This window comes from Rattus norvegicus, chromosome 7, assembly GCF_021556685.1.
Source record: "Rattus norvegicus strain SHRSP/BbbUtx chromosome 7, alternate assembly SHRSP_T2T, whole genome shotgun sequence".
Classification (NCBI taxonomy): Eukaryota; Metazoa; Chordata; class Mammalia; order Rodentia; family Muridae; genus Rattus; species Rattus norvegicus.
The window spans coordinates 107,763,979-107,791,674 of NC_141540.1; the positions used below are offsets into that span (position 1 = coordinate 107,763,979).

The 27,696-nt window shown below is 40.7% G+C and overlaps 1 protein-coding gene across 2 annotated transcripts in view; it reads right to left on the minus strand.

Annotated features, from left to right (window-relative positions):
* Positions 1–27,696, minus strand: part of Dnaaf11 (dynein axonemal assembly factor 11) — a 107,336-nt gene that overhangs the window by 64,361 nt on the left and 15,279 nt on the right. For both annotated transcript variants that reach the window (NM_001025659.2, XM_087556468.1), the window contains 4 exon segments: positions 1,463–1,540; positions 4,625–4,816; positions 8,977–9,203; positions 14,822–14,994. In NM_001025659.2, coding sequence (NP_001020830.2) covers positions 1,463–1,540; positions 4,625–4,816; positions 8,977–9,203; positions 14,822–14,994 — 670 coding nt within the window.

Consider the following 27,696-nt stretch of genomic DNA (forward strand, 5'->3'; position numbering starts at 1 on the left):
GAACTAAATGGACTTAAGTAGAAGGCTAAGAAGGGGGTGAACATTCCACAGATACTAGAGGATTTTAGGGAAAGGGAGTTGGACAGGCAGCATGTTGCTGTGGGCTATAACTTTACTAGAGGTTGATGGAGAGGAAGTGTGGTCAATGGTGGAAGCAGAATCTTTGGTCCTTGTCACTAAATATAGATACAAAGGACCTGAGGAAGAGGGTGATGCTGGAGGCAGATCTTTAAGCTCCAGAAGATACAGGTGGATGGTAGAAAGGGACGAGGTAGATATAAGGAAATATAATTCTGATGAGGACACATGATCTGGCACATGAAGGAGGAAAGATGTCTAAGACCTAGAGGGACTAGAGGCAATGAAGAATAATTTCTTCATAGAGACTTCTTAAGAGAACTGGCTTTGGGGAAGGGAGGGAGGGTAGTGTGGCAGGAAGAACATTTCTCTCTCTGAGCATATATAAGGCTCGGAGAGTCTCCCTTTTCTTTGAAGCTGAAGATTGTCTTCCCGTTAGACATTCAGGTTTGGTGAAGGTGGCTCCTGCCATGTGCCCTGCCCCATCTGCTGTACCTGTCCTACTGTCTGGAGCTGCATTCCTGTCTGCTGGATGAAGAGGGGGCATGTCAGATGGAAAGCTGGAGCCTTGATCGTGGAAATCATTGGAACTGGACTAGTGCAGACAAGTCGGATGCATCAGCTTAACTACGTGACCATATTGCTGACCTAAAGGGCTGATATTCTTTCTGCCAAGCATGCTTTTGTGGAGATGAGATATGCCTGGGATGCCTCTGGATTGTCTTTGTTGTGGTAATGACCTAGCAAATGAAATGATGGCAGTAAATGGGCTTTGAGTAATGAAATGAAGCTAATGAGATTTAGCCTATAGGCTTGTTATTTGTATTGAGATTATAAAAGGCACTGTGGGTATGCTTGCTAATTTTCAGCTTTCAGACAGACAGACAGACAGACAGGGTAGCTCAGGTACTATGAGACTTGAGGATTTTCAAGTTTTCCCCTCTCTCTCACTGGGATATTTATAGCAATGCCTTTCTCTAGCTTTTGAATGCTCTCTAGATGTGTTGCAGGGAAACTGTAGATGTGAAGGAGATGTCTCAGTGTTTTCAGCCAGACTGCTTGTGGCAGAGTTTCAAAAGAATCATAAACAGGGCAATGACGCAGTGACAGTTTTCAGGCATAAAACTGTACATGGTCCAAGATTTCATGGGATGCATAGATAACCAAGATCTCCATATGCCAGCATTGTTTCCTAGAAGTCAGGAGAATTGTACACTAGACAGGGTCAGAGGTGTCTGGCTTTCGATCATGCACAAAATGACACTCTTCAAACTCCTTCACAAGGCTCGACACATTCTGGTCAAAGCAAGCCTGTGGCTGGGGTCACAGCAGCGTGTGTTCAGTAGTGCCACCACAGGCAGTGTCTCCGCTTGGCCTCACTTACTTGGCTTCATTCACATTCAGGACCTTCCCATCTTCTGTAATCAAAGTCCGGGGTGGTTTCACTCTTTTTTTCTTTTCACTTAAGGTTGAGTAGGATGATGGGAGAGACCAAGGGGCAGACAAGGGAAATCAAGGGAGTATAAATGTTACTAATACAACCTTGTATTACTTTTAGAAAAGTAATATAAATCATAAAAGTTTTTAGAAATTTAATTAGGTATTTGTTACCATACTCACAGCTTACCGAGAGTCTGCCCCCTTAATTCTTCACTCCTCGCTAAAAACCAAACCAAGTTTTACATGGTTATATTTGTATCTCCAAAAACCAAAACAATTTGCCAGGGAATTTGAATTGGGGCAGTAAATTCCTTTTCATGAAATACTCATGAATATTTAAATGAGTCGATTTTATGCATGGTTTACTCAGATAACTGTCAATTCTCCATGTGTGTGGATGGAGCTTCTGCTTTGGTTGAAATTATGATTTTTGAAATGCAAGTGAAATCTATCCTGTGGAAATAAAAATACTGGTGCAGAAGCAATGTGTAAACTGACACTTCTCACAACATCGTTTCCAGTGGCAAGTCCAGAACTGCTCAGACTCTATCAGTGGAGGATTGATTTGCTCTGCTGTGGTATATAACATTGGAAAGCACCTCAAAGCTGTTAAAGATGTGTTTCCTCTTTACACACTGATGGAGGAAAATGTTGATGATGTATCTAGCAAGCGAATATATACCACTGAAGTTTAGGGGGTTTTGTGTGTAGTGCTGGTGATTAAATCAAGGGTGCATACATGCTAGGAAAGTGTTGGACCACTGAGGTTGGTCCCAGACCATGTCTTATCAAACTCAAACCATGCGAGAGGTTGATTTTCTCAGAGGTTAGAAGTGATTTGCGCAGTTACAGGGAGAGGAGAGAGCATGGTGCTAGCAAACCATGTTTGTTCATTCTTCTTACGCTCACACAGTAAGCATAGGTGTAACTGAGGAAAACGGACTACCTAAAGCAAAAAGTCAGCAGATAGTTTTCTTTACTGCAGATAACATTTGAACATGTGAATAGGCAGATGTAGATACAAGGAAGGATGATGTAACCATACGTAACCGTATGCCTTGAATGTCTACTGTCTTTTAAATAGGGATTGTGTGTTAGTTAACTTTATTCTTTTAGTCTTAGTTTCTAGTCTTCGTTTTTAGTCTTTAGTTTCTGCACATTAACAGAGGCCCTCGATCTGATCAAGCTATTTTAGTTACTTAGAACAGTGAAGGGATCTGGAAACACAGAGCTTCACTACTCTCAGTGTGGACAAGAGTTCACACAGGGCAAAAGGCTGGCCTTTGCTATTGCTCTTTCTCAGCTAATAAAATAACTATGTATACAAAGAGGCAGGCTAAACAGCATGACTGAGACTCTGTGCAACTCAGCTGTACTTTTAAAGTTGTAGGGGAAAAAGCTTCCTCCTGGTTCTAAACTTAGTATGATGTAAATTACTTAGACTATATAAGCACCATATTACACACATACATAAACACAAACAATACATATTCAGGAAGAAGTGTACATGTTAGGAATTCTGTAAGTCTACAAATACATAGAATTTATATTTAAATCTGTATAGAACCTTCATGTTTATAGGCTTATCTGCTTTTATTAAAAAAAAACAGAAAAAAACAAAAACAAACAACAAACAAACAATCCCCACAGTGGAGTGTTAAAACAGCTGATGTGTTTTGCTTAACAGAGTAGAACCAGCCACATTTTTCGTTTCTCTATCTTTGTAACTAGTGAAGAACATTTTATGGAAGTGATAGGACTTTTAGAAGTTTTTCTACTCAGTTTCTTGCTTTCCATTGATAATTATAGAAAACGTATTGTTTTTTATTCCTCTCATTGCCATGTAGACAACCATTTCAAAGCTAATTGATGACATTCTCAAGTTCACAAGTTCCAAGTGTTCCTACAATGATATATTTTGCATACTAGATTTCAGTCTTGACATGGAATGAAAAGAAGTAGAATCTATTTCTGGAAAGGTGCTGTTGACAAAAGCATTGCTTAGGGATCCTAGCAATAAACAAGTAGTAAAATTACATCTAAGATCTTCAAAAGTGGTATCATACTGGAAATGTCCACAAAAGTTGTACCATGAGAATAAAAAAGCTTGTGAAACTAATTTTAATTCTTCACTTTTCGGATAAACAAAACAGACTCACAACATTCCAACATTCATTCATCCCACAAAATAAGTTTTTCCTTTGAGCCTTAAGTTTTATTTCTAACCTAGGTGTAGTGGATTGGCCTAATGCTGACTGTATTTTAATGCTAATGTGAGGCCCCCAAGACTGGTTACCCCAAAGACAAGAGAGTCCACACCTAAGACATTGAGTGACCCTGCCCCCAGTTAATTGTGACTGGTGAATAAAGATGCCAACAGCCATTAGCTGGGAAAGAGGGACAGAGGTAGGTTTGAGGTTTTGTGGGCTTGGGTCAGGAAGGACCAGGGGAATAAAAAGGAAGTCACCACGGGAGAAGGGTCAAGAAAGTCTGGCCCTAAGGGCTGTGAAATCGGAGTTAAGAGCAGCCAAGATGGGACATAATAAATAGTAAGCAATAACTTTGGGTTATTTATTTGGTAATCTATTTATAGGGAAATAGATTCTAACAACTTGGAGGCAGCTGCCCAGCTTTTGTGCTGCTTAGGGCATATTGAAACTATAAAGGGTCTATGTTCTTCCGGTAACTCAACAATCGAGGCCCCAGCCCGGGAGTTTTGTTTTTTTTTTTTTTTTTAATTTCCACTACACCGAGACCGTACTATTTCTATTATGTAAAGTGACTAAAAGGAAACAAATCAAAACTCTATCTCAAATGTTATAATTCATGATATTCTAAATTTGTAATGGGAATAACACTCGAAATGTATATAAGAAATACTCAAGTTAATAAAAAAAAAAAAGAAAGTTACAGGAAAGTTGAAATAGCAAAAAAAAAAAAAAATTGTAATGAAATCAGCCAACAAAAAGATGTATTTGGAAAAGGCAGGATCTTTAAGTGATGGTTAATAATGGGTTGGCACAGACATTAGGTAAAGCATGTACAATGGAGAGAATATATAGTCCACAGGAGAGTGATTCATTCAATCATAGGGAAAAATGAATACCTTAACTTATCTTGGGCTTTGCGTTGCTTTTCCATGTGTCTGAGAGTTTCCAATCTAGATTCAGGAGTGAACAAAGACGGTTTGTTCCAGAATGCCAGATCATCTTCAATTTCATCTGATTTCTTTGTGCTATGTTGTTGTTCTTGTGTTTCTGGTACCTGAAGATGGTCTTTGTTCTCCATGGCAGATGGGCTGGGCAAGGCAAACAGACCCAAAGCATGTAAGGCCAAGAATAAACATAGGAGTTTCATCATTAATGCTTCCTCTTAAGTGACTTATGCTTTCCTATGTTAACTTCATACATGTGAATGACGAATATTGTTGGGAGTTCACATGAATTAAAATCAAGGAAATTATGGCCCCAGAACCAAGGCAGACCCTCGTTCTCTATCTTTAAAATATCACAGTACCCAGTTTGAGTGTTTATATGCCTAGTTGATATGAGTTACCTGGGAAGTTTTGATTTGTGACTTCTCATTAGAGTCTATTTGCAGATAGAGGGGCTCCACAGGTCCATGTGGTATCCTGCAGGAGGTACTGGTGATCAGCTGAGCATGGAGATCCCTGGACCTTCGCAATTTCCCCCATATCCATCTCCCTCCTATCAGATCCTCTCATTACACTGCTCCAATCGAATTCTGGCTCTAACAGACAAGTCAATCATTTTACTTTGAGGTTCTTCAATAATTTCTCCCTCTAAATGTTCTTCAGAGATGTGAGCCTTTCCGCGGTATGGCCTCCACTTCATTTTTCATGGTTAACTTCTGATTATGCTACTTTGTACGATAGCAGCTCTCTGTTCTCTCTTTTACCCAGTTTTGCGTATTGTCTGGGAATTAAATGATCTCTCTGTGTAATTGAATAAGTGTTTTATGAACTGTTCAGCATTTGTCCAGCATGAGTTTCAGAAACTCACTGAGCCAGATTCCCAGGCAAGGCAGACCATGAGGTCACTTTCAGGGCATGGTTCTGTTCTAGTAGAGAGGAAATGGTAGCAGTAAACAATGAACAATGGGGAAGCCTCTCTCCCCTCATCACTCCCTAGAATACACACTCAGTGTAAACATATCTGAAGCTAGGTATATCAAACAATAATTCAGTATATATATATATATATATATATATATATATATATATATATATCAGGTCATTATATATCTGGAGATCATTACCAAAAATACTTATTTAGTTCACCTTCAGGAAGAATGCTATTTTTATAACGGCATTGATTGGACAAAAAATAACTGAAATTCAGATAGTATGAGCAAAACATAGGAAAAAGTTCTGCTTGCTTTTTTAAACATGTTAATAACAACTTTATATTTCAATGAATAAAATCATACAACTAACTGAAAAAAAGGACTTTCCCCTACAGCTAAATTTCTTTATGATATAGAAAGAATCAGGTGAATCAGTACTATTCTACAATATTCTTCTGGATTGCTACTGGAATAATAGGTCCAGCCTTACATAAATTTTCCCTATAAAGTTGGCTTACTTTCACCTTTTACAATCTATAATTTAAAAAATGGTTCAAAATCCCTATGAAAAATTAATACAACCAACTATTCTGCTTAATGAACAGTGCAGTAAATGATCTTAGTGGAAGACAACTATATCCATGGATGGGTGCATTGCTCACCCAACTGCTTCTTGCAACAGATGGTAATTACTACTGGGACCCAGAACTGGACAACGTACAGAGAGCAAGAGGCTTTGGAGCACTCAGGTGTAAATGGGATGTCTTATTGAGCCCCTCCCCTAGAGGATAAGGGAGCTATGTGGAGGAGGAGGAGACAGAAAGTTTTAAAGGGCCAGAGGGAAGAAAGTCTTCCATTTATGAGAACACTGATAAACACATGAATTCACAGCAACTGTGACAGCAAGCACAGTGCCTGCACGTGTTCAAGCCAGACATAATTCCAGCATTAAAAGAGGGGAAGTGGGCACAAAGTTCCACCCCTAACTAGGAAGCTATTTGCAACTGGTAGCTGCCGGAGAGAAAATACATTTCCTCCAATGGAGTGTCAATGAATAAAACAACGCAAATCACTGAAAGGAGTTATTTGCTGAAGAGCTAAAGTATATCAACCATATCAACCACACTCCAGGGCAGGCTCCATATCTAGAAGTCACCACAAATCAGATTCCATGGTTTGATGTAGTATAGTATGGCATGGTGTGTGTGTGTGTGTGTGTGTGTGTGTGTGTGTGTGTGTGTGTATTTGAGAGAGAGAGATAGAACCATTTTGGTCTTATTTTTTGTTTTTTAAGAAAGAGAGAGAGATACTATGAAGTGGATGGGTAGGGAATGGGGAAGATATGGGAGGGGTTGGAGAAGAGGAAGGACTCTCATCAAAATACATTAAATGAAATTTTCAATAAATTCAAATATAAAAAAGATTTTAGAAAATAATAGCTAGCAGAAGCATTAGCTAAGTAACTTAAGTCTTCAAAATCAGATTGAATCTAAATGTGCATGGCTGGTGATGAAATGTCTGAGCTCTCTAGGGAATGAATAGAATCTCTCTTAATCGCTTCTTTAAAATTATTCTCTTTCTCCCCTCTCCCACTCATCAACAAAATCCACAATGACATAGGCACTGCTCAAGTATAATTTCATTTCAGCTAAGACTCAAGTCCAGGCCTTAAAATGTCTAAAGTTTAAACAAAACTCAAGGCTTACATCTAAGCTGAAGCCCCTTATTCCCTGTCCAAGTTCCAATGTGTCCTGGCCCATCTCACAGTTGGGTTTTGCTTGGGAGACATGCAGAGTCTACTCTTACTCTCCTGCCTCATCTTCATTTTACTTCTGTGTCCATCATTATGCCTGGTTGGATTCTCCAGGCTTGTGTTTGGCCTGAGAGGATGGGTAGGAGTAGGTGAGTACAGGCTACATGGCCACTGCTCCTGTAACCTCGCTGGTGCTGCCTTTCTGTCCAGACAATGCGTTCTCCAACTACGTTGCTTCCTACTGGGGTTGTCAACATGCTTGGTTTATCCTTCTGAGACAACTTCTGAGCTTTTGAGGCCACTCTCTTGGGTAGTATCCCTTTACAACACCTCAAGCCTAGTTCCTCCTTAACACCGGCATTTAGCCGATGAGATAGTCATGGATCGTCACCATGTGAAGGCTGGCAGTACCCCTCTCGTGATCCCTGTCCTGTAGCTGCTGCAACTCAATAAACCATCTTTCCCATTCTTCATGAGGTTGAGAGGGAGGATGTTCATCTCCCCTTCCTATAGCCTAGGAATCTCAGTGATGTTCTCTTTTTCCTGAAACCTTGGGGAATGGGGCTGCTTCCTTTTCCTCCCAAACTAAGCCAATGACTCAGAAATAGATTAGGGATACCCTAGCCTACATGATGGACAGAGCTGAGTCTAGATCCACAGATAAAAGTCATGAAGGATTTCACAAGAAAGACAAAATGTACAGCAATAAAATGTATTATATCTTAAGATATTTATAGGCAGATGCCTCTAGGTAGCCCTGACTGGCCTAGACTCACGGAAACTTGCTGCCTCTGCTTCCCAAATGCTGGTATAGAGAGTAAGCCACCATTCCTGGCCACAGTAAAACATAAGTTGACTGTATGCAGGCTTTATTTAGGTCAGCAGACACCACTGAGGGCAATGAGGAGAACACAACACAAAGATTCAGCAGGCTTCTAGCATTTCCCTGACAGTTGATTCTTTCTAAAAGACTTAGTGCAAGCATACAAATGACTCTGTCTAGGTGATGGAACAATAGCTTCTTGTTTAATTGTTTATAAAGCACTTGTATACATCTGAAATATTTCATAATTATTATTTTCTCAATAAGAAATATATTATGTAAATATTTAAAACTTTATATAGAATCAAATCAAGTGACTAGTTGTGATTCACTTAAAAGAAATACCATGAAAATTCAGATTCATAAAAGATCAATTAGAGGGTTATTAATCACATTTAAAAATGTATTCACTATGTAACTCATAAAATAGAATGTTTCATGATGCAATCAGAATTATTCATTTTATTATTGTGTGATTTGCATTTAACTTTTCTAAACTATTCCTGCCTTTGAAATCAAAGTACACCTGTTAATTCGTCTTTTCTGTACACGTTTAGAGAGATTTCTCTAGGAATAATTTCAGATGCAAATGCCAGTTGCTGGTTAGGAAAAGCAATTTTTCTAAGGGAAGAAATCCTTCTACAATCATCATCATGGGATATTCATATCCATCCCAGCCAAGCTTACTGTGATGTTATATTCTGGAACATAACAGATGCTGTGGACACCTTGCGGAGGAAATACTGCTGGTGTTTTAATGGGAGTTAACAAGTATGCAAACCACTGATGGACACACCAATCAGCGTGGATGTCTGTGTAACAATCCCCATCAAAGCCTGGGCTGCTCTTCTTTTTGTCTTCACTTTCGTTTTCTTCCTCCAGTTTCCTCTGAGCTTCCTCTTTCTCTTTGGCACGTCTAAGGCAGTAAGCTTTCTCCTGCTCTCTGATTTGCTGTTCAACTGCTGCGTAGTTCTGCAGTGCTTGGATCCTTTCAGAACGTTCTATTTCTTTGCCATCCAACCACTTAAACAAAAAGCAACAGACAGTGCAATTATTCAGTTCAGCCAAGGAAGGTGAGTCATGGTGTAACACTAGTTCTCTGGTGGCTGAGACAGGAGGATTTCTGGGACTACAAGGCCATAATATATCAACTTGCAAAGGATGAAAACAGAGGGGGAAGAAATAAAGAAAGAACAAAGGATTAGCCCCAAGTTAATTTTGATTGGTATTTCTTAAATTAGAAATATTAATGCCATAGCAACAAAGAATTAAAACAAAGTAATTAACAGGAAATCAGAAATTAACGGCCTAAATCAATGCTTATTTCATACAAGTTATATAATTTACAAAGCACCCTTACTGGAAATAAGTAGGTCTTCTGTCAAAATAATTAATGACAAGCTCTCAAAATATTTCTATTAATTTGATAACTGCTCACTATATTAAGTTTTTTGGTGCTTAAATCAAGTCACAGTTCCTGAAATAATAGTATTTTCTAAGCCTCCCAATGGAAAGGACTTTACACAAGGAGCTCCAACTCAAACCAGATCCTGTGCCACCCTTGGATATGTTAACAAAGTGTTCATTGTTCTAGATGGTGTTTACATGACAGTTATATAATTATCCCAAATTAAAATGTAAATAGAGGGTGAGAAGATGGCTCAGTCAATAAAGTTCTTGCTGTACAAGCATGAGGACTGTGTGCTACCCTTTGTATCCATCCAGGTGTGGTGGTACACATGTATCATCCCAGCACAGGGGAACTGAAGACAGGTAGACTTGAGCTCTTTGGCCAGCCAGCCTACCCTAACTGGTAAGCCCCAGGTCCCAGTGACAGACCCTGTATAAAAGCAAACAACAAAATCACACAAGGTGGTCCTGAGGAGGAATAACATTTGAATTAGTCCTCTAACTGGTATTTACATATGCACACACCCCCATGTGCCCCCTGACGTGAAAACACATACATACATGCCCCCCCAAATACACGTAAGCAAAAGGGAAAAACAAAAATGCTGACTAAAATACAAAATGTCAAAGCTTCCAGTACAAAGAGAGGTTGGATTAGACCAACATCTTCTGTAGGAACAGGTTCAGGGTTTAGATTGATGTTCTTGACTAACAGTGTCCTTGGTGCCTGGACTCCAGGCATTATGAATGTCACCTCATCTAGTCTAAGGGACTTAGATGTGATATAGTTACGAATCTCTGATGAGCAAATGGTTTCCTATCTAGTTGCAAAGAGACTATAAGTAAGAAAGTTGGGAGCTCAGGCACAAGCTTCAGAGTTAAAGAAGGTGAAGACTGAGGATGTTGAAAACCCAGGAAGTGGCCATATACACAAAGGTAATGGTGCCCTCTAGAGGCAGCAAACAGCAAGGCACATGTCTATCCCTGCCTCCTCCCTCACATCCCCCAGGACTAATAGCCCTGGCAATACCTAGATTTCTACCCAGAGAACCATTCCAGACCTCTAACTTTCGGAACACTGAAGTGATTTGCCATGTTTTACAGCACGAAATTTGTGCTAATCTGCTGAAACAGGATTATTACTAAGTGTATTTAATGAGATACAAATTTAGTGATGTGTAAAATTTCCAACTACTGGGATAAGTCATAATGCATATCAAAATGCTAATAAAGAGATTAGAAAACATGTTTTCATGAGACTCGTGCAGCTGCATGCATAAGCCCTCGATTTAATTTTGAGCTTCCTGGCAGCCAAAGTGAAAGAGAAAAATATTATTAGTTAGATATTTGATTTTTATTATCTTTAATTTTAATATGTATTAACGTCTGGCTTTCATCTAATATTTGGCTTGGAAACATATCTTTAAAGTAGAGCATCATAATGGATATCTTGAGGAATATTTCATGCTATTTCTAATATATTTGAAATATATTAGGAGAGTACCAGGCTTTTCAGAGATTCTTTTTTTCTGACATTTTTCCATGAGGACTGAGGCTGTGTTAACAAGATCACCTCCAGCTGCAGCTACCACTTAAGGTAAGAAGCAGTTGTGGTACAATTTCCGAAGGTGACTCAGGTAGAGTTAAGGTGTAATCAAGTTGGGAAACTGAATAAAATCATGGAATAAATAAAATAAATCTCTGTAATAAGCACATTATATAAATTTTCAAATAGATATTAGTATATTTATATGAAGGAGATCATAAAATATTAGTGTAAATATGGATTAGGCATTATTGGATTGGACTGGGAGATTCTAGCTAAATAGAATTCTTTAACTTAAGATTCTGATGAACTTCGGGAAGCAAGGTGCAGTTTTTGGTTATATCTGGAGCACATTTGCCTATTTGATTTATAAAGTCTTTATAAATATTTTAAATGTTTATTTACTCAGATGTACTGTTTCTAAGAGCATGAAAAAAAGACCCCTCTGTTACCTTCCAGACCAGACATACAGAGAACTGGTTTTACATTTGGCCCTGTGTCCAGCCACCACTACCTTAAGGACTTCATTTATTGAAGATTCCTGGTAGACATTGTTCAAAACTGGCTTATGTTTTCTCCAAGTTCAAACAAACCCTTCTAAACTTGAGTAGAGCTGCAAGGGTAATGGAAGCTTTTGCATTTCCTGACTTTGCTCCAGGCAGAGTTGCTGTATCTGGAACAGCAGTGTGTTCATGGTTAGTGATGATTCCTGTGAATAGGTCTATGATTATTGTTAACTGTACATGGGTCCATATTTGCTGTTGGTAACTGTGCATGTGTCCGTACTTCTGGTGATAACTGTATGTGCCTGTGCTTACTGATGATAACTGTACATGGGTCACTGCAAAGAAAAGCAAGTGAGCTTGCCTTGGAGCTTCATTGAGATCCCCTCTAGGAACAACCAACATCTATCTAGAAATGAGAAAAATATCCCAAAAATCTTGTAGATCCCAGGTGGGATCATGAGTAACACTGCTGTGTGCTACCAAAGTCAGTGCCCACTCATGCTGTACCCTGAGTGTTGCAGACCTAGGGGAGGGGGAGAACTCTTGCAAAAGAATGGCTCTCTTTGTACTGCCTCTATTTTTTAGAGTCTGAATTTTAATCCCAGGATCTTGAGATTTGACTATTTGGAAGACATAGGGACACTGTAGGTATAGTTTATTTGGGAAAAAACATATTGGAGTGGCATGGGTGTAATATCATATAACTTGTGTCATTACAAAAGAATGCATTGGGAAGGAACAGAGGCCTAAGAACACTGTGAGAGGACTGGGGCAGAGGTCAGAGCAATGAGAGCATGAGTCAGAGGATGCCACATAGTGCTGGCTAAACCTACTAGGTAGGAGATAGGCCTAGACTCTCCCTCGTGGACTTGAGAGGGACCCAACTCAGCCTATTTTCCGACAACGTCCCCTGGACTATTTGTTCTCCAGAGCTATGGGATAAATCTGTCATATAAGTCACAGGTAGACTGTGCACAGCAATCCTAGAAAATCACAACATCCACATCTACCGCCACAGCTCCTTTCAGACAAACCTTATAAACTCTCAGTGAAATGGTACCTAAGATTTCAAAATGGTTTGCTTCGTTTTTAGGTATCAGTAAACACATTTACCAGCACTACTTTTCACAGGTACTGATGGCCTCTTGTAAAACCTGAGTGGGGCTGTCTCCTGAAAGACTTGATCCAACAGTTTACACATTAACTCAGAGCAGCAGCAGACACATATGCACGTGTGTGTGTGTGTGTGTGTGTGTGTGTGTGTGTGTGTGTGTGTGTTTGTGTCTGTTGGTCAGTGGAGGTTCAGAGTCAGACACAAGGAGTGCAAGGCCCATGGGCTCCAATTGCCAGGTGTGTCAGGCCAAACAATCAAGAAGGGGCAATCTGTAAGCTCCAATGTCCTGTCTCTAATGTGCTTCACTGTCTCCTGTATGGGTCTAGGACACCAAAGACACCATTTACAGAGTACCTTGCACTACTATTTGTGACCATTTTCAGTACATGGTGACACCTCACAACTCTGCTCTGGGCACAGCAGCATAAACAAGCGCAGCTGTGGTGACCATGCGGTTCCAGTCTAACCCTGATTCCTTTAGGATAAGGACTCACAGCCTCAGTCTCTGGGATCTACGTCTAGCAAGTTCTTCACACCACTCATTTTCTAGGAAGAACTCGTGCAATGATAACCATCTAACTTACGTGATAAAATGATTTGCCTCTTATTCTAGGTTCAACTATCCAACTCATTTACATAATCTAAGAAATTTTACATGACAAGAAATCTGATCAAGAATCTAGCAGCCAGCAATTTCTCAACCACAGAAACACCAAAGACGAAGGAAGAAATACCCTCTGAGAACTAAGCCAATGGATGCCTCAAAACCACTGTTTTCCTGTATTCTTGTTACAGATGCCTAGAGTCACACATGGGCCAAGAACTTTGGACTTATGTGAAAACTAATATTCTGCTCTTTACTATTCTCAGTTTTATACTTTCTTTAGAATCATATTTTACTAAATATTAGGTTTACAATTATTCCAAATAATATTAGCTCTGAAATTATTGGATTTGGGGGATATGGTGGCAAAATATGAGCATATTATGATATACAATTTGGTTTTAACCATTGTCTCTGACTTATAATTCCTTCCTCAAAGCGAGTCAAAGAAAAATCTATAATGTCTCCTGAGTTTAGAGGATGATAGAATGATAGAATAAATCTCTAGGGCTAGATAACTGGTCAGTTGGTATAGTGCTTAACTCACAAACATAGAGACATGGATCTGATACCTACACATAAAAATGCTAAGAATGCTTACTCCCAGCATTTAGGGAAGCAGACTAAGGAAGGTCCCTGGGTTTCATTGTCCAGCTTGTCTATGCTAATTGGTGAGCTCCAGGGCAATGAGACACCTTGCCTCAAAAGTAGTACAGAGTGTCCCTGAGAATGACACTGGAATTGTTCTCTAGCTTTTACACACACACACACACACACACACACACACACACACACACACACACACACATCGGACATTTTAGTCTGCCATAAGACTCTCATTCCAGAAGCTTCCAGCTTAAAACCAAAGAAAGGATCACAGAAACACAGAATATAAGTTGAAAGTACAGATTAAAAACATGGGTTTGTTAGATATGTAAATTTATGCTCTGTGTCATTCAAATCCAGCACAGAAGTCTTGAAGATGGGGAATGGCAACCTGTTTACTTTGGTTTGACTGGCTATTTTTGAGATTTTTAGGCAGGTCACATTGTTTGGGCCTGAGTGGCTTGGGACTAACTGTGTAGACCAGACTAACCTTGCTGAAGTCCTTCTGTTTCTTCTCCACCTCTTAGGTTCTGGGATCGCAGTGGTAATTATCAGTAATAGTGAAGGGTGTACTTCAAAAGATGACTCAACTGGTTCAGTGTCTTGATGAGATAATATAGAAATCAACTACTTACCTTTTAAAGATTTGTTAAAAGTTTCAAAAACAACATCAGGGGGTTAGAAATCAAATAATGCAGCTTTACTCTCTAGAATATTCCAATCTCCAAAGCAGCAATTTTTGCCTAACAATTCCATGAAGAACCCAGGAATTCCTGTGATTGCTTCTTCTCATCTTTCTGTGTATTTCCTTCTCTCTTCTCCCCACTCCCTTTTGCACCTTTGCTCTGAGCATACCTTTAACTGTTGTAAGGTCACCACCACAAACTCCCTGTAGCCGTCAAAGTCAGCACATGGGTTACCCACGAGGAATAGCTCCCTCAGATGAATATTGTGTGTCAGGGTTTTAATGCTACTCAGTTCTCCAATGAAATTTACAGTCAAGTCAAGTTTGGTCAGCCACTCACATCCTGTTGATGAGAAAAAAGAAGAAGAAAAGAGGAAAAGGTGATAGTAGTAATAAACTTGTACAGTACCTGAGAGTTCAATAGAAACTCTGACACCAGATCACAATAGGTCCGCCTTAGATGTGCCTACACATGCGTCCTTCTGAACTGTGTGGTTGCTGCTGGACTAGGAGAAGACCACCCTGGTTTACATTGCTACAGGCTTGGTTCAGTAAAGGCTGTCTTTCCTTGTGATTTAATGATGTTTGTGGGGGTAACATGGCAAACTTGACAGTCTTTGAGATCTGAATAGTAAATCTAGGCAGACAGAGCATCCAGCCCTGTGTAAACTTAGTTCTCCAAACTTCTATAATTCCACCATACCCCATGCTTTAAATTACACTGTTTTGCTGTTGTTTTCTGGTATCCATGCAAGTAAAATGAACTTGACTCAGATTGGCTCATAGCTCTGCAACCTTATCCATTTGGTGAATTTTATCCCATTTCTCAAAACTGCATAATGGAGCTTAATTATTATATGATTATTTTGTCCCCCTTCACCTTTCCTTGGTCTCAACTCTTGACTCCACCTTGTCCTGGGCAGAAGGTCATTTACAAGGGCAGCTTATCAGTGGCTACATCATTGATAAAAATGACACTTCACCTCCCAAAATTTCTCATAGATTTCATCTACAAAACCTACTATGAGCTCTGTAATTTTAATTCTTTCTAACTTTTACATGAAATATGAAAGGAATTTTCTAAACTCACTCAAAACAGAATGTGTGAAAAGGAGAAAGGAAGAAAAGTTGATCAACGACAGAAAGAACTCAGCACCTTGACATGGCACAAATTAGGGAATTGTTCAGAAACTGTGAAGAGCATGTGAAGACATGGGGCTCTGTTTGGAAGAGCTGCTCTGGCCATGCCTGGAACAATGTGAACATCTAACCGAAAAACTGATATAAGAAATAATGAACAGATAAGTGCAGAAGGTGACGTTCTTGATTAAAGTCAAATATCATCTAACAAATGTAAAAATGGAACTGCAGGATCATTACTGACTATACTAAAACCAACACATAAAAGTGTGATAAGGGACAGGATGTTCACATAATTTCCGAATATAGTCCCATTAATTGCTTATTAACTAAGATATAAAATGCAGGAGCAGTAAAGTGACAAATTAGATACTGACTCTCCTTTGGCTCTTTTTGTGAAATTTAGACATTCTCTAATGTTTGAATTCTCTGTATGACTTTTGTCCTTTCGGATATTTTCCTGTAATGTGATTGAATACTTATAACTTATCTCCTTCTGTTATTGTCTGAGTCAGTGGACACTGGGAAATTGTTTAAAACTGATTTGCCTATTACATACATGAAAGTCTTTAGCATAATGCAAAAGGTTAAGACATGTTTGTGGAAGAAAGAAGACAATGGCAGAATAAAGAGAGGGAAGGAGTGAAGAGAATGATGGAGATAGAGGAGGGGTAGTGGGTGATGGAGCAGATTGGACACAAGGGAAGTTAGTTAGTTAGTTAGTTAGTTAGTTAGTTAGTTAGTTAGTTAGTTAGTTAGCCAGATGAAAACTAGGGAAAACAGAACTTTAGAGATAGTGGGTCAACAGAGGAAAGGGAACAGCACGGACAAGGCTGAGTGTAGATTAGTCTTTTGGAGCCACCAGATGACTGTTACTAACTATTGGATTGATGCCATGGCCAATACATTCACTGCATAAAATATGTCAGCACATATATGAAATCAGCCTCATGATCAGTGTCTGAAAGTGGGTAATCATGGATGCAGAGACATGCAGATCTGAATCCACATCTCCAGAACATACATGAAATCTGGGCACTACAGTACTCAACTATGATCCTACTATTGGAGATAGGGTACAAATGGGTAGTTCCTGGGGTCTCACTAGATAGCCAGTTTGGCTTAAATGGCAAGTTCTGAATTCAGTACAAGACCTCATCTGAAATAGAGAGATACACAGATAGAGATAGAGACAGAGACAGAGACAGAGACAGAGACAGAGACAGAGACAGAGACAGAGGGAGAGGAGAGGAGAGGAGAGGAGAGGAGAGGAGAGGAGAGGAGAGGAGAGGAGAGGAGAGGAGAGGAGAGGAGAGGAGAGGAGAGAGAAAGGAGAAGGGAAGGGAAGGGAAGGGAAGGGAAGGGAAGGGAAGGGAAGGGAAGGGAAGGGAAGGGAACGGAACGGAACGGAACGGAACGGAACGGAACGGAACGGAACGGAACGGAACGGAACGGAACGGAAGGGAAAGGAAGGGGGAAGGGGAAGGGGAGGAAGACACTGATTGTTTACCTTTGACCTCCACACATGCACACATAGACAAATACTTGCATACATATATATGTACACACACACACACACGCACACACACACACACACACACACACACACACACACACACACACACACCTTTTTAAAACTGGTTAACAAAACACCGTTGGATCTTTTCATTCCACTATTTCCAAAGCATTAAGAATGAGGATTACGAAAGCTGTATCATGACACAGGGGAACTGGTGCTCAAAGAGACAACACTAAGATTTAACCCTGTTCATGTGCAGTGTCCAGGGACAGATGGGAAAATAAGCAAGGTAAAGAAAGTGATAACAGTAGTGGTCCTAGTGAGAGTGGGTCATTCTATATTTCAAAAATTGCCAATATGGCTGTATCTGATATTTAATATATACAAATAGAAGAAAAAATTTTGAAAATGATAGAAAGCTAATACAGTTTCTATGCTTTTCTCTGATATCCTATTAGGAGAGAAGGAGATCATCAAACTGTGCTAAATGCATATATTGAAATGCCACAGTGAAATTATTTTTATAACCAATGCACTTTAATGAAAACATTAAAAGGCTAAGAAGATAGTTCACATGTGTGCTGGGCCTGTGTTTTGAATCTCCAGAATCCATATACAAAGCAAGGTATCACTGTGCATACATACATGCCTGTAACCATAGTGCTGGGGAGTGGAGACAGGAGGATCATTTGGTCTTACTGGCTAGTTAGCCTGCCTAAAAATGAGTAAGTGCCAAGTTTAATAAAAATGCCTGTCTCAATAAAAAGCAATAGAGGAGGGTATTTGATAATGCCTTTTGACCTCCATGCACATATGGGCCCACACACATATATGAATACATACATGAATATAATGTAACAGTAGAAACATATCAAAATGCCTTAACAGGCATACAATTGTCTTCTTACCTACATGGCAGTGCCTTACCTAATCCCACTTCCATGCCTATAAGAAAGAGATTGTGGTAACTGCTACTTAAGGTTACATTGCTAATGGTGACACTTGGCTCTATGATGTTGATTTCATCGTGGGAGGTATCATCCAGTTCTGCTCCCTCTCCCTGTACCCAATCTGAGAGACTTCCTAACTGATAGACTGGAGCTATAATGAAGTAATGCCAAGTCTTCCTGAATACTGGGATGCTCACCAATGCATATACTGTACACATGAATAAAACATTACATGGTACTTCTTAGCTACGTACACTTTTTATGTTCCACTTGGAATGCAGAAAACATACATTAAGGCCTGCTCTTGGAACACTAGAACACTCAGAAGCCAGATGAAAGCCCTGACTATAAGAATTCACTGACAAGAATTCATATCATTCCATCCTCATCATCACCATCATCATCACCATCATCACCACCACCACCATCATCACTATTGCCATCATCATCTTGTTAAAGTTCCCATGATAAAGTCTTTATGCAACTCATATTTGAGTATCTATCTTAATAAAAGCATTTGTCACCACTAAGCCTGGGGTGGCCTAGGCTGGACTGAACTTGAATCTGCAGTGGTAGAAAGGGATACTCTTTTTAAGACAATAAATTTGGTTTGCTATATCTTTAAGTTTAAACACGAATGTTGTTTAATCTTGGTTCAACAGTATATTTGTATCAACATATTACATATGTGTGTATTAAATCATATATTTTCATGATAAAGTCACCCAGGAAAGAATATGATTAAAATTGGCTTGAAGAATAAGTAAGCTACCATGGAAAATTAACCTAGGCTCTACTTCATAAACTAGTATGAGTTTAAGGCCAAAGGTCCCAGTTCCAACAGCACCAACAGTGTCTGGTTGGCCCCTAATCCCCAAACAATAGAGGTGGGTAATGGTGAGGGACAGAGAGAGGGGGCTTCATCCATGTGGCTGTGTTGGAAGGAGCACATGAGAAAAACCTGGAACTCCAAGGCTAACATTGGGGTACTGACAGAGCTTTAAATTTTAACAGAAGAAAATAGGACAAGGGGCAAGTGGAGAGCATAAGTAAATAGTCACTGTCAACATGAGCACTCAATGGTGGTGTTATGAGTTCTGGTCTGCAAGGTGGTCTTAAGAAGTCCTCTAACCCAGGGGGTGGGGTGAGGATGCTCTTTCCTAAAGACTGCTGTCCTGCCTACTCAGACTCAACACTGTCACATCGCAAGGACAAATGTTCCCAGTGCATGGTCATAACATATCTGGCTTCTGAATGCATAGGGTGCGATGCTTGCCCAACAGGACCACTGTAAACTGAGCTCCCCAGGGAAAGGACACATTTGTATTGATTGCAACTGCTTGACTGATTAGAACCTTGTGACTGTGGAGGGCTGCACACAAAGCTGATTGTCTCTGCTATCTTTAGTCCCCTCAAAGCTATTTAGCCCTCATCTTCTGTATCTGACCTAGTGTCCTTCCCTCTCCCAGGCAAAACCTTCAGAATGTGTCAAATTAGCAGATCATGACCTTGCGGCAACTCAAAGGCCACCAGATAGCATCAGAACCTGCAGCATTGTTCTCCCTGCTTTGCTGTAACCCCACTGGCCTAATGTCCCCAATAACACATCTAATACATGACTTTATTCAGTGACAGAGGGACTCATGTACACTTCCACTATGAACACATGATGTAGGGGAAACATTTTAGGTTATTTTTAGGCCATGTTCCTCCTACTTGGCTCAGAATAAACCAATCTTTTGCTACCTGTGAGGTGAGAACCATGTAGTGTGCTGACACTGTATTACATTTACCTTGGAAGGTTCTGCAAAAAATTTAATGCTATTTTTTCCTTCATGTAAGAAAAGCCTGATTTCCAAGATTCCAGCAAGATGAAAATTTCATGGTTTAGAGTTTTGCTATAGTTTTATGGATGAAGGTCTTGAAGTCTCCATGCATTCAAAATAGTTTAAAAAAAAACAAACAAGTTTTTACTTTACTTAGACTTGGCCTAAATGTAAAGAATTAAAGCATGTTTTCCATGTTATACATGAGCATGTCCGTACGTGGCCAAACTTGACCAACCATCTCTGCCGAGGCAAGCATTCTCTCCTCCACCCTTTGCCGTCTATCCTGAGAAAGACCATCTACTGACCTAGGCCTCACAAACACTTCCCTTCCCTCCAGCTTTGGGCGGGATGATTCCAGGAAAGGAGCAGCAGACACTACCTTCTACCGTGGTGAATCCTAAATGGAGAATAGAGAAGAGGGGGAAGAAAAAAACAGCTTTCTTTGTTTTATTTTCCCCTTCCTCCTCCTCTTCCCCCCTCTTTCTCCTCTTCTTCTTTTCCCTTTAGGTAAAAAAGAGATGGGGGAGGCCATTATGACACTGAGATTTACTATAGCAGATGGACTGAATCATCCACCCATCTTCCTCTTCTCTCACATCTTGCCCTTCAAATCAAACCAAAAGAACATACATGCCAGGAAAAAAAGTCCCTTTTCTCTTTACTGTCCCCTTACACACTTCTAATCTTGATATGCATGTCCCCAAACTAGCCTGTACCCAGTTCCTCCCCATTAGGGCTGGGAGGCACAGTACAGAAGGGAGCAGAGTCCATACAGTGAAAGGTTGAAGGCGCACTGCTAATGACTGTACTTTGCAAAGTTCAAAACAGCAACAGCAACGATGTTGCCCTCTAGTGGTGAATGATCAGAAAGCCTGTTAAAAGGGAAGTCCCCAGTCCTGCAACAGCTTCTCAACAAAAACAAGCCCTGGTTATAAGCCAAAACACTGAGGGTTGTATTAACTTTCCGACAGTTGCATTAAAATTTATTACCGTGAACATATGTGATGAGTAAATGTTTCATTCTATTTGACCACAAGCTAACTGTGACAGAGCTGTCATGTACAACAGTGGTGACTGACTACTCTTCTAAAGCAGAAAGACAATGACAGAACTCTGAATCTCAGAACTGATCCCGAATTGGCAGCTTTGATACTAGCGGTTTCCAGGTTTTGAGGATAGAAATTCAAAAGGAATGATGTGTATTTATGGCTGTTGGTACGTCACCGAGATTACTCTTTCTGCATGGGGAGGCAAAGAGACTAAAACCCCTGTGTCCCAAGTGAGCTCCTCCCAGTTTTAGCCATTGACAGATGGGAGTTGGGTGGCAGAGCAGCTTGCCCGCCTCTGCTCCACGCCCCTCACTCTGCAGCAGGGCTGCCAGTCAACGTGCTCCACCCACTCACAGCGCACACAGCCCAGCCACACACAAGAGAGGTTGGCTAGGGAAACTGAACCTCATAACTGCAAGCCCACGCCAGCCACTGGACACACCAGATTGTCTGCGTTTACTGTGGGACATCAAACTACTACCTAAATAAAATAGCACCGAATAGAGAGTGGCGAACAAGAGAAGGCATTCAGAGAATGGAAGAGATTAAAACAGAGTTCTAACTACATCAAAAAATGTTAGATGATATTTCATCCATCCACCAACAATCGCACCACAGAAAAGAAGCAATCAATACAAGTGAAAAGGTTGAAATTGTGGTCCAATCAAAGAGTTAATTGAAGATGAAATGAATTCTAGAATGAGAAAGAATCAACATAATTATTCTGGATTTAGATGTGGTGAGATATCTCAGACTGCAGAATAAAAAGACAGACTAATTTAAATAGACATGCAGCTTAGGAGGTATGGAAGGTCAGATGAGTATAACTAGATCCAATTAACAGAGGTGGGGGGTTATGAGAAAGAGATAGGAATGATTAGAGAAAGAATGGTGTTAAAGAAAGGATATCCAAAAATAAGAGAGGAGAAAAAAAAGATGGGAGAAAGGAAAAATGTCAAGAATTATTTATCTGAGAATCTACCCTTCAAAATATTTTTTTGCAAGTAAACAAAAAATTATCAACAGAGGATCTGCCATACAAAAATATATTAAATGACATCTTTTGGGTTGAAATGAAGACACTGTAGAGTAGCTCAAATTCATATGAAAATATCGGAACCAGCCTGTCAGCTGTTGTGGGTAGGGCTTTGCAGTCACAGTGGTAAACTCCAGGGCTATAAGCCACTGAGTGGCTACTCAAATGTCATTCAGTATACTCAGTCCTAACGCACAGCCTGTTACCAAACAGGGTTGGTATTGGGGAAATATGGACAGGGCAAGCCAGGCAGTGTGGACCAGCAGTAGTTGTGTTATAGAAAGTATAAAGAGCCACACCAAAGAATCCCTACCACCATCACACACACACACACACACACACACACACACACACACACACACACACACACCTACCAAAGAAGCAAGAACCCAAACGTGCATGTTTAGGACTTGTGAGGTCAAAGTCAGTGACATCCTGAGGAGATGGATGTTTAGAGGTAGAAAATGTATCTGCAGTGGTGTTGCCAGCCCAGCAGATGATGATGCAGCAAAGAGTTGAATTCATTAAAACACATGTGTTCATGATAGTGATCTGATCCTTAAAAACCTGTTCTCTACCATCAAATTCAAATATTAAAAGGATCCTCAATAGAAGTGACTATGTAAGTAAATGCAAAAGGCATATAAACTCATTTTGTTTGTACTTTTTCCTTCCTAGCTTAATTTTAAATGACTAGAAAATCGGTCATTATAAATCTGTGCTGGCTTCCAGTTTGCACCAGTACTGAGAGCAGAGCCTCTGCTCTGGATCCCAACTCATTCAGCCCACACCCCAGCTGCAGCTTGACTCCCCAGGTGTTCTGACACATCCAAGATCACAGGTGAGATCCCAAGCCCTGCCCCAATAACTGGCTTAACTAAGATCCCTGGGACCCCAGGGCACATATACCATGCCCAACCAGAGACTTCAGAAGATGGAAAGATCTCCCAAGCTCATGGATTGGCAGGATTAATATATTTTACCAAAAGCAATCTGCAGATTCAATGTAATTTCAGATTCCGCCTCAATTCTTCACAGAGTTAGAAAGAGCAATTCTCAAATTCATTTGGAATAAAAAAGAAACAAGATAAAGAAAACTATCCTCAACAATAAAAGAACTTCTGGGTGGATCACTATCCCTGACCTCCAGCTGTATTACAGATCAATAGTGATAAAAAATAACAACTGCATGATATTGGTACAGAGACTGGCAGGTAGATCAATCCACACACCTATGGTCACTTGATCTTTGACAAAGGAGCTAAAACCATCCAGTGGAAAAAAGACAGCATTTTCAACAAATGGTGCTGGTTCAACTGGTGGTCAGCATGCAGAAGAATGCAAATCGATCCACTCTTATTTCCTTGTACAAAGCTCAAGACAAAGTTGATCAAGGACCTCCGCATAAAACCAGATACAACTGAAACTAATAGAGGAGAAAGTGGGGAAGAGCCTCAAACACATGGGCACAGGGAAAAATTTCTTCAACAGAACACCAGTGGCCTATGATCTAAGATCAAGAATCGACAAATGGGACTTCATAAAACTGCAAGGCTTCTGTAAGGCAAAGGACACTGTCATTAGGACAAAACAGGAACTAACAGATTGGGAAAAGATCTTTACCAAGCCTATATCTGAGGCTATATCCTATATCCTAGAGGACTATTATCCAAAATATACGAAGAACTCAAGAAGTTAGACTCCAGAGAGCCAAATAACCCTGTTTGTTGGGGCACCAGTGGAAGGGGAAGCCCTTGGTCCTGCCAAGGTTGGACCCCCAGTGCAGGGGGATATGGGGAGCACAATAAGGGGGATGTATAGGGGGAATACCCATATGGGGAGGGGGAGGGGAAGGAATGGGGGCTTATGGACAGGAAACTGGAAAGGGTAATAACCTTTGAAATATAAGTAAAGATATGCATCTATTAAAATATTTAAATAAATGTACAGAGCTAAAGAGAATTCTCAACTGAGTAACATCAAGTGGCCAAGAAGCACCTAACGAAATGTTCAACATCCTTAGTCATCAGGAAAATGCAAATCAAAACAACCCTGAGATTCTATCTCACACCCAGTCAGAATAGCTAAGATCAAAAACTCAGGTGACAGCAGATGCTGGCAAGGATATGGAGAAAGAGGAACATTCCTCCATGATTGGTGGGATTGCAAGCTGGTACAACCACTCTGGAAATCAGTCTGGTGGTTCCTCAGAAAATTGGAAATTATTCTACCTGAAAACCCAGCTATATCACTACTGGGCATATACCCAAATGATGCTCCAAAATATAACAAGGACACATGCTCCACATGTTCATAGCAGCCTTATTTATAATAGTCAGAAGATGGAAACAACCCAGGTGTCCCTCAACAGAGTAATAAATACAGAAAATGTGGTACATTTACACAACGGAGTACTACTCAACTATTAAAAACAATGACTTCAAGAAATTCGCAAGTGGATGGAGCTAGAAAATATCATCCTGAGTGAGGTTACCCAGACACAAAAGAATACACTTGGGTATGTACTCACCAATAAGTGGATATTAGCCCCAAAACTCACAATGCCTATGATAGAACCCATAGTCCATATGGAGCTTAGGAAGAAGAAAGGTATAGATGCTTTAGTCCTGCATTGAGTAGGGAACAGGATGATCATGGGGGGGAGGGGAACTTGGGAGAGAGGAAAGAGGGGGAGGAAATAACTGGGGCAGTATCAGGTACTGAGGGGACAGGAGAGAAGTACAGAAGGTCAGAGAATCAAATAAAAATGTGTAGGGGGGATGAGGAAATGGGGATAGCTACTGGAGGGTCCCAGACACCAGAGAAATGAGAGGTTCCCAGGACCTAATAGGGATGATTTTAGCAGAGAAGGAGAGATAGAATCTGTTGAGATCAACTCCAGCAGATAGGCACGGTTATATGGGATGAGTCCACATACCCATCTCTAAGTTTTTAACCCAGAAATGTTCCTGTCCAAAGAAAGAACAGGGACAAAAAAAATGGAGCAGAAACTGAAGGAAGGGCCATCCAAGGACTGCCTACCTGGAAATCCACTCCATCTACAGACACCAAACCTAACATTGTGGCCATTGCCAAGAGGCACTTGCTGACAGGAACCTGCTATGACTGCTCCTTGGGAAGTTCAGCCAGCAACTGATCAATGCAGATGTGGATACTTAAAGCCAACCCTCAGACTGGGCTCAGGGATCCTGGTGCGGCAGCTGGCAGAAGGACTGGGGCAGTTGAGGCAGATTGCAACCCCTTAGGAAGAACAACATTGGCTGGCTGGACCACCCAGTGCTCCCAGGGACTAGACCACCAACCAAGGAGGGTCCAGGGAAAGATCCATGGCTCCAGATACACATGTAGCAGAGGATGGTCTTGTCTGACATCAATGGGATGGGAAACTCTTGGTCCTTTGAAGGTTTGATGCCCTAACATAGGGGCATGCTGGAGTGGTGGGATGGGAGAGGGTGGGAGGGGGTGGGTGGTTGGGGGGAACATTCTCATAGAGGAGAATGGCATAGCTGTCCTCTGAGAGTCCCTATCAGCAGCTGACTGAGACAGAAGCAGATACTTACACCCAACCACTGTACTGAAGCCGGGAAACCCTGTGGTTGAGTAAAGGGAAGAATTAAAGAAGCTGAAGAGGAGAGCCAGCCCATAGGAAGACCAACAGTCTCAACTAACCTAGACCCCAGGGAGCTCCCAGAGACTAAGCCACCAACCAGGAGCATGCAAAGGCCAACTTGAGGCCCCTGGTACATATGGAGCAGAGGTCTGCCTGGTCTGGCCTCAGTAGAGAATCTGTGCTTAATCCTCGAGAGATTTGAGGCCCCAGAAAAGGGGGAGGTCTGGTGTTGAGGAGCACCTTCTCAGAGGCAAGGAGGAGAAGGAATGGGATAAGGAACTGTAGGAGAGGAGACCAAAAAGAGGGGGCATGACTGGAATGTAAATAAATAACGTAATTAAAAAATTTTTAAAAATATATAGTGGGTGTTAGAAATCCAAACATGAGTCCTTCTGTTTGAGGGCAAGTTCTTTACCCACTGAGCCATCAGCAAAAAATTCTTAATAGCTAAAGAGGTGAAGTACACATTCCACGTGTGGAGTATTATTGACCTATGAAAGGAAGTGACGTGCTGAAACATGCTGCAGTGTGGAGGAAACTGGGAAACAAAGTGCCTTGAAGGGAGAGACCACACTCACTGCTGCTTCGCTTGTATTATGTTCAGAAATAGGGAGAAAGAAGGAGATCTCGAGCTGTCGGTAGTGGGTAAGGAGGGGGCACATGTACAGTAACTAAATGATATGAGCCTTCATATTTTCTTGATGAAAATGGTCTAGAACATACAAGTGTACCAAAACTCCTGGACCGTGCATTCGCAGTGGTGACTTTTGTGGTATGTCATTTATATTTCATTTTTAAAGAGTGGTCTAGGTGTTTCAACCACAATACATTTTGAGAAAACAGTGTCTTTTGACTTGGCTTACACGGTAAGTTTGAGATGGATTGGAGAAATTATATGTGAAAAATCAAGATGTTGAAAGTGGAACTTAACTCAAAATAAATCATAGTTAGAAACTACAAGAGAAAATATTGATGATAGTTTGGAAAATTACGGTATAAAACACCTGCATACTAGAATCGTAACTGAAATACACAATAAAGTTGTGTATCAAAGGGAAATATCTGTACCACCTGACAATGGCTTAGAATCTAGAATGTTTAAGAGCAAATCAATCAAAAACCTGGCTAAAAGATAGGAACCAGCTCAGAATTGACATAAGAAGAAATATCAACATTCTATGAGCATAGCCAAGAGCGATATGAATAGAGGAGCTGAAAGCAAACAGTGGCTCAGTGTTCCCAAGTGCATTTCAGCGTGCGGGAAGCATTTTCGAAGCCATACAGAAATGACACTCACGTGGACCAGCAGGTGCAAAGAGAAGCTGATACAATCTTTGAGAAGAAAAAGAAATTGGCAGGATATTCCAAAATCTGCATATTGAAGCCCAGGAATTTCAAGTCTAAATAAAACCCAGGCGGGGAGGCAGACGGAAAATGCACAGAGAGCAGCTGAAGAAGAGCGCGCTGTCACAGGTTCATTTTAGCAAAGCCGGGGAGTCCTCAAATGCCCATCTGCAGACAAACGCTTGGCTCATCCTTCTGTATTTATGCCATGATGCAGCCTTCAGTCCCTGTTCTTGCATATCAAGATATTGGGGGTGATTTCCAGGAAGAAATTAACTTTCAAAATAATATTCATAAGGACCAGAGTGAGCTCAGCAGCCGCTGACAAACATGAGTTAGAGTCCCCAGAACCTATAAACATAGTGCGGAAGGACAGAGAAGTAACTTCTACAACTTGTTTTCTGATATCCAGACACCACTGTCTGTCTGTCTGTCTGTCTGCCTCTCTCTCTCTCTCTCTCTCTCTCTCTCTTTCTCTCTCTCTCTCTCTCTCTCACACACACACACACACACAGACACACACACACACACGTCGAAAAATGTTAAG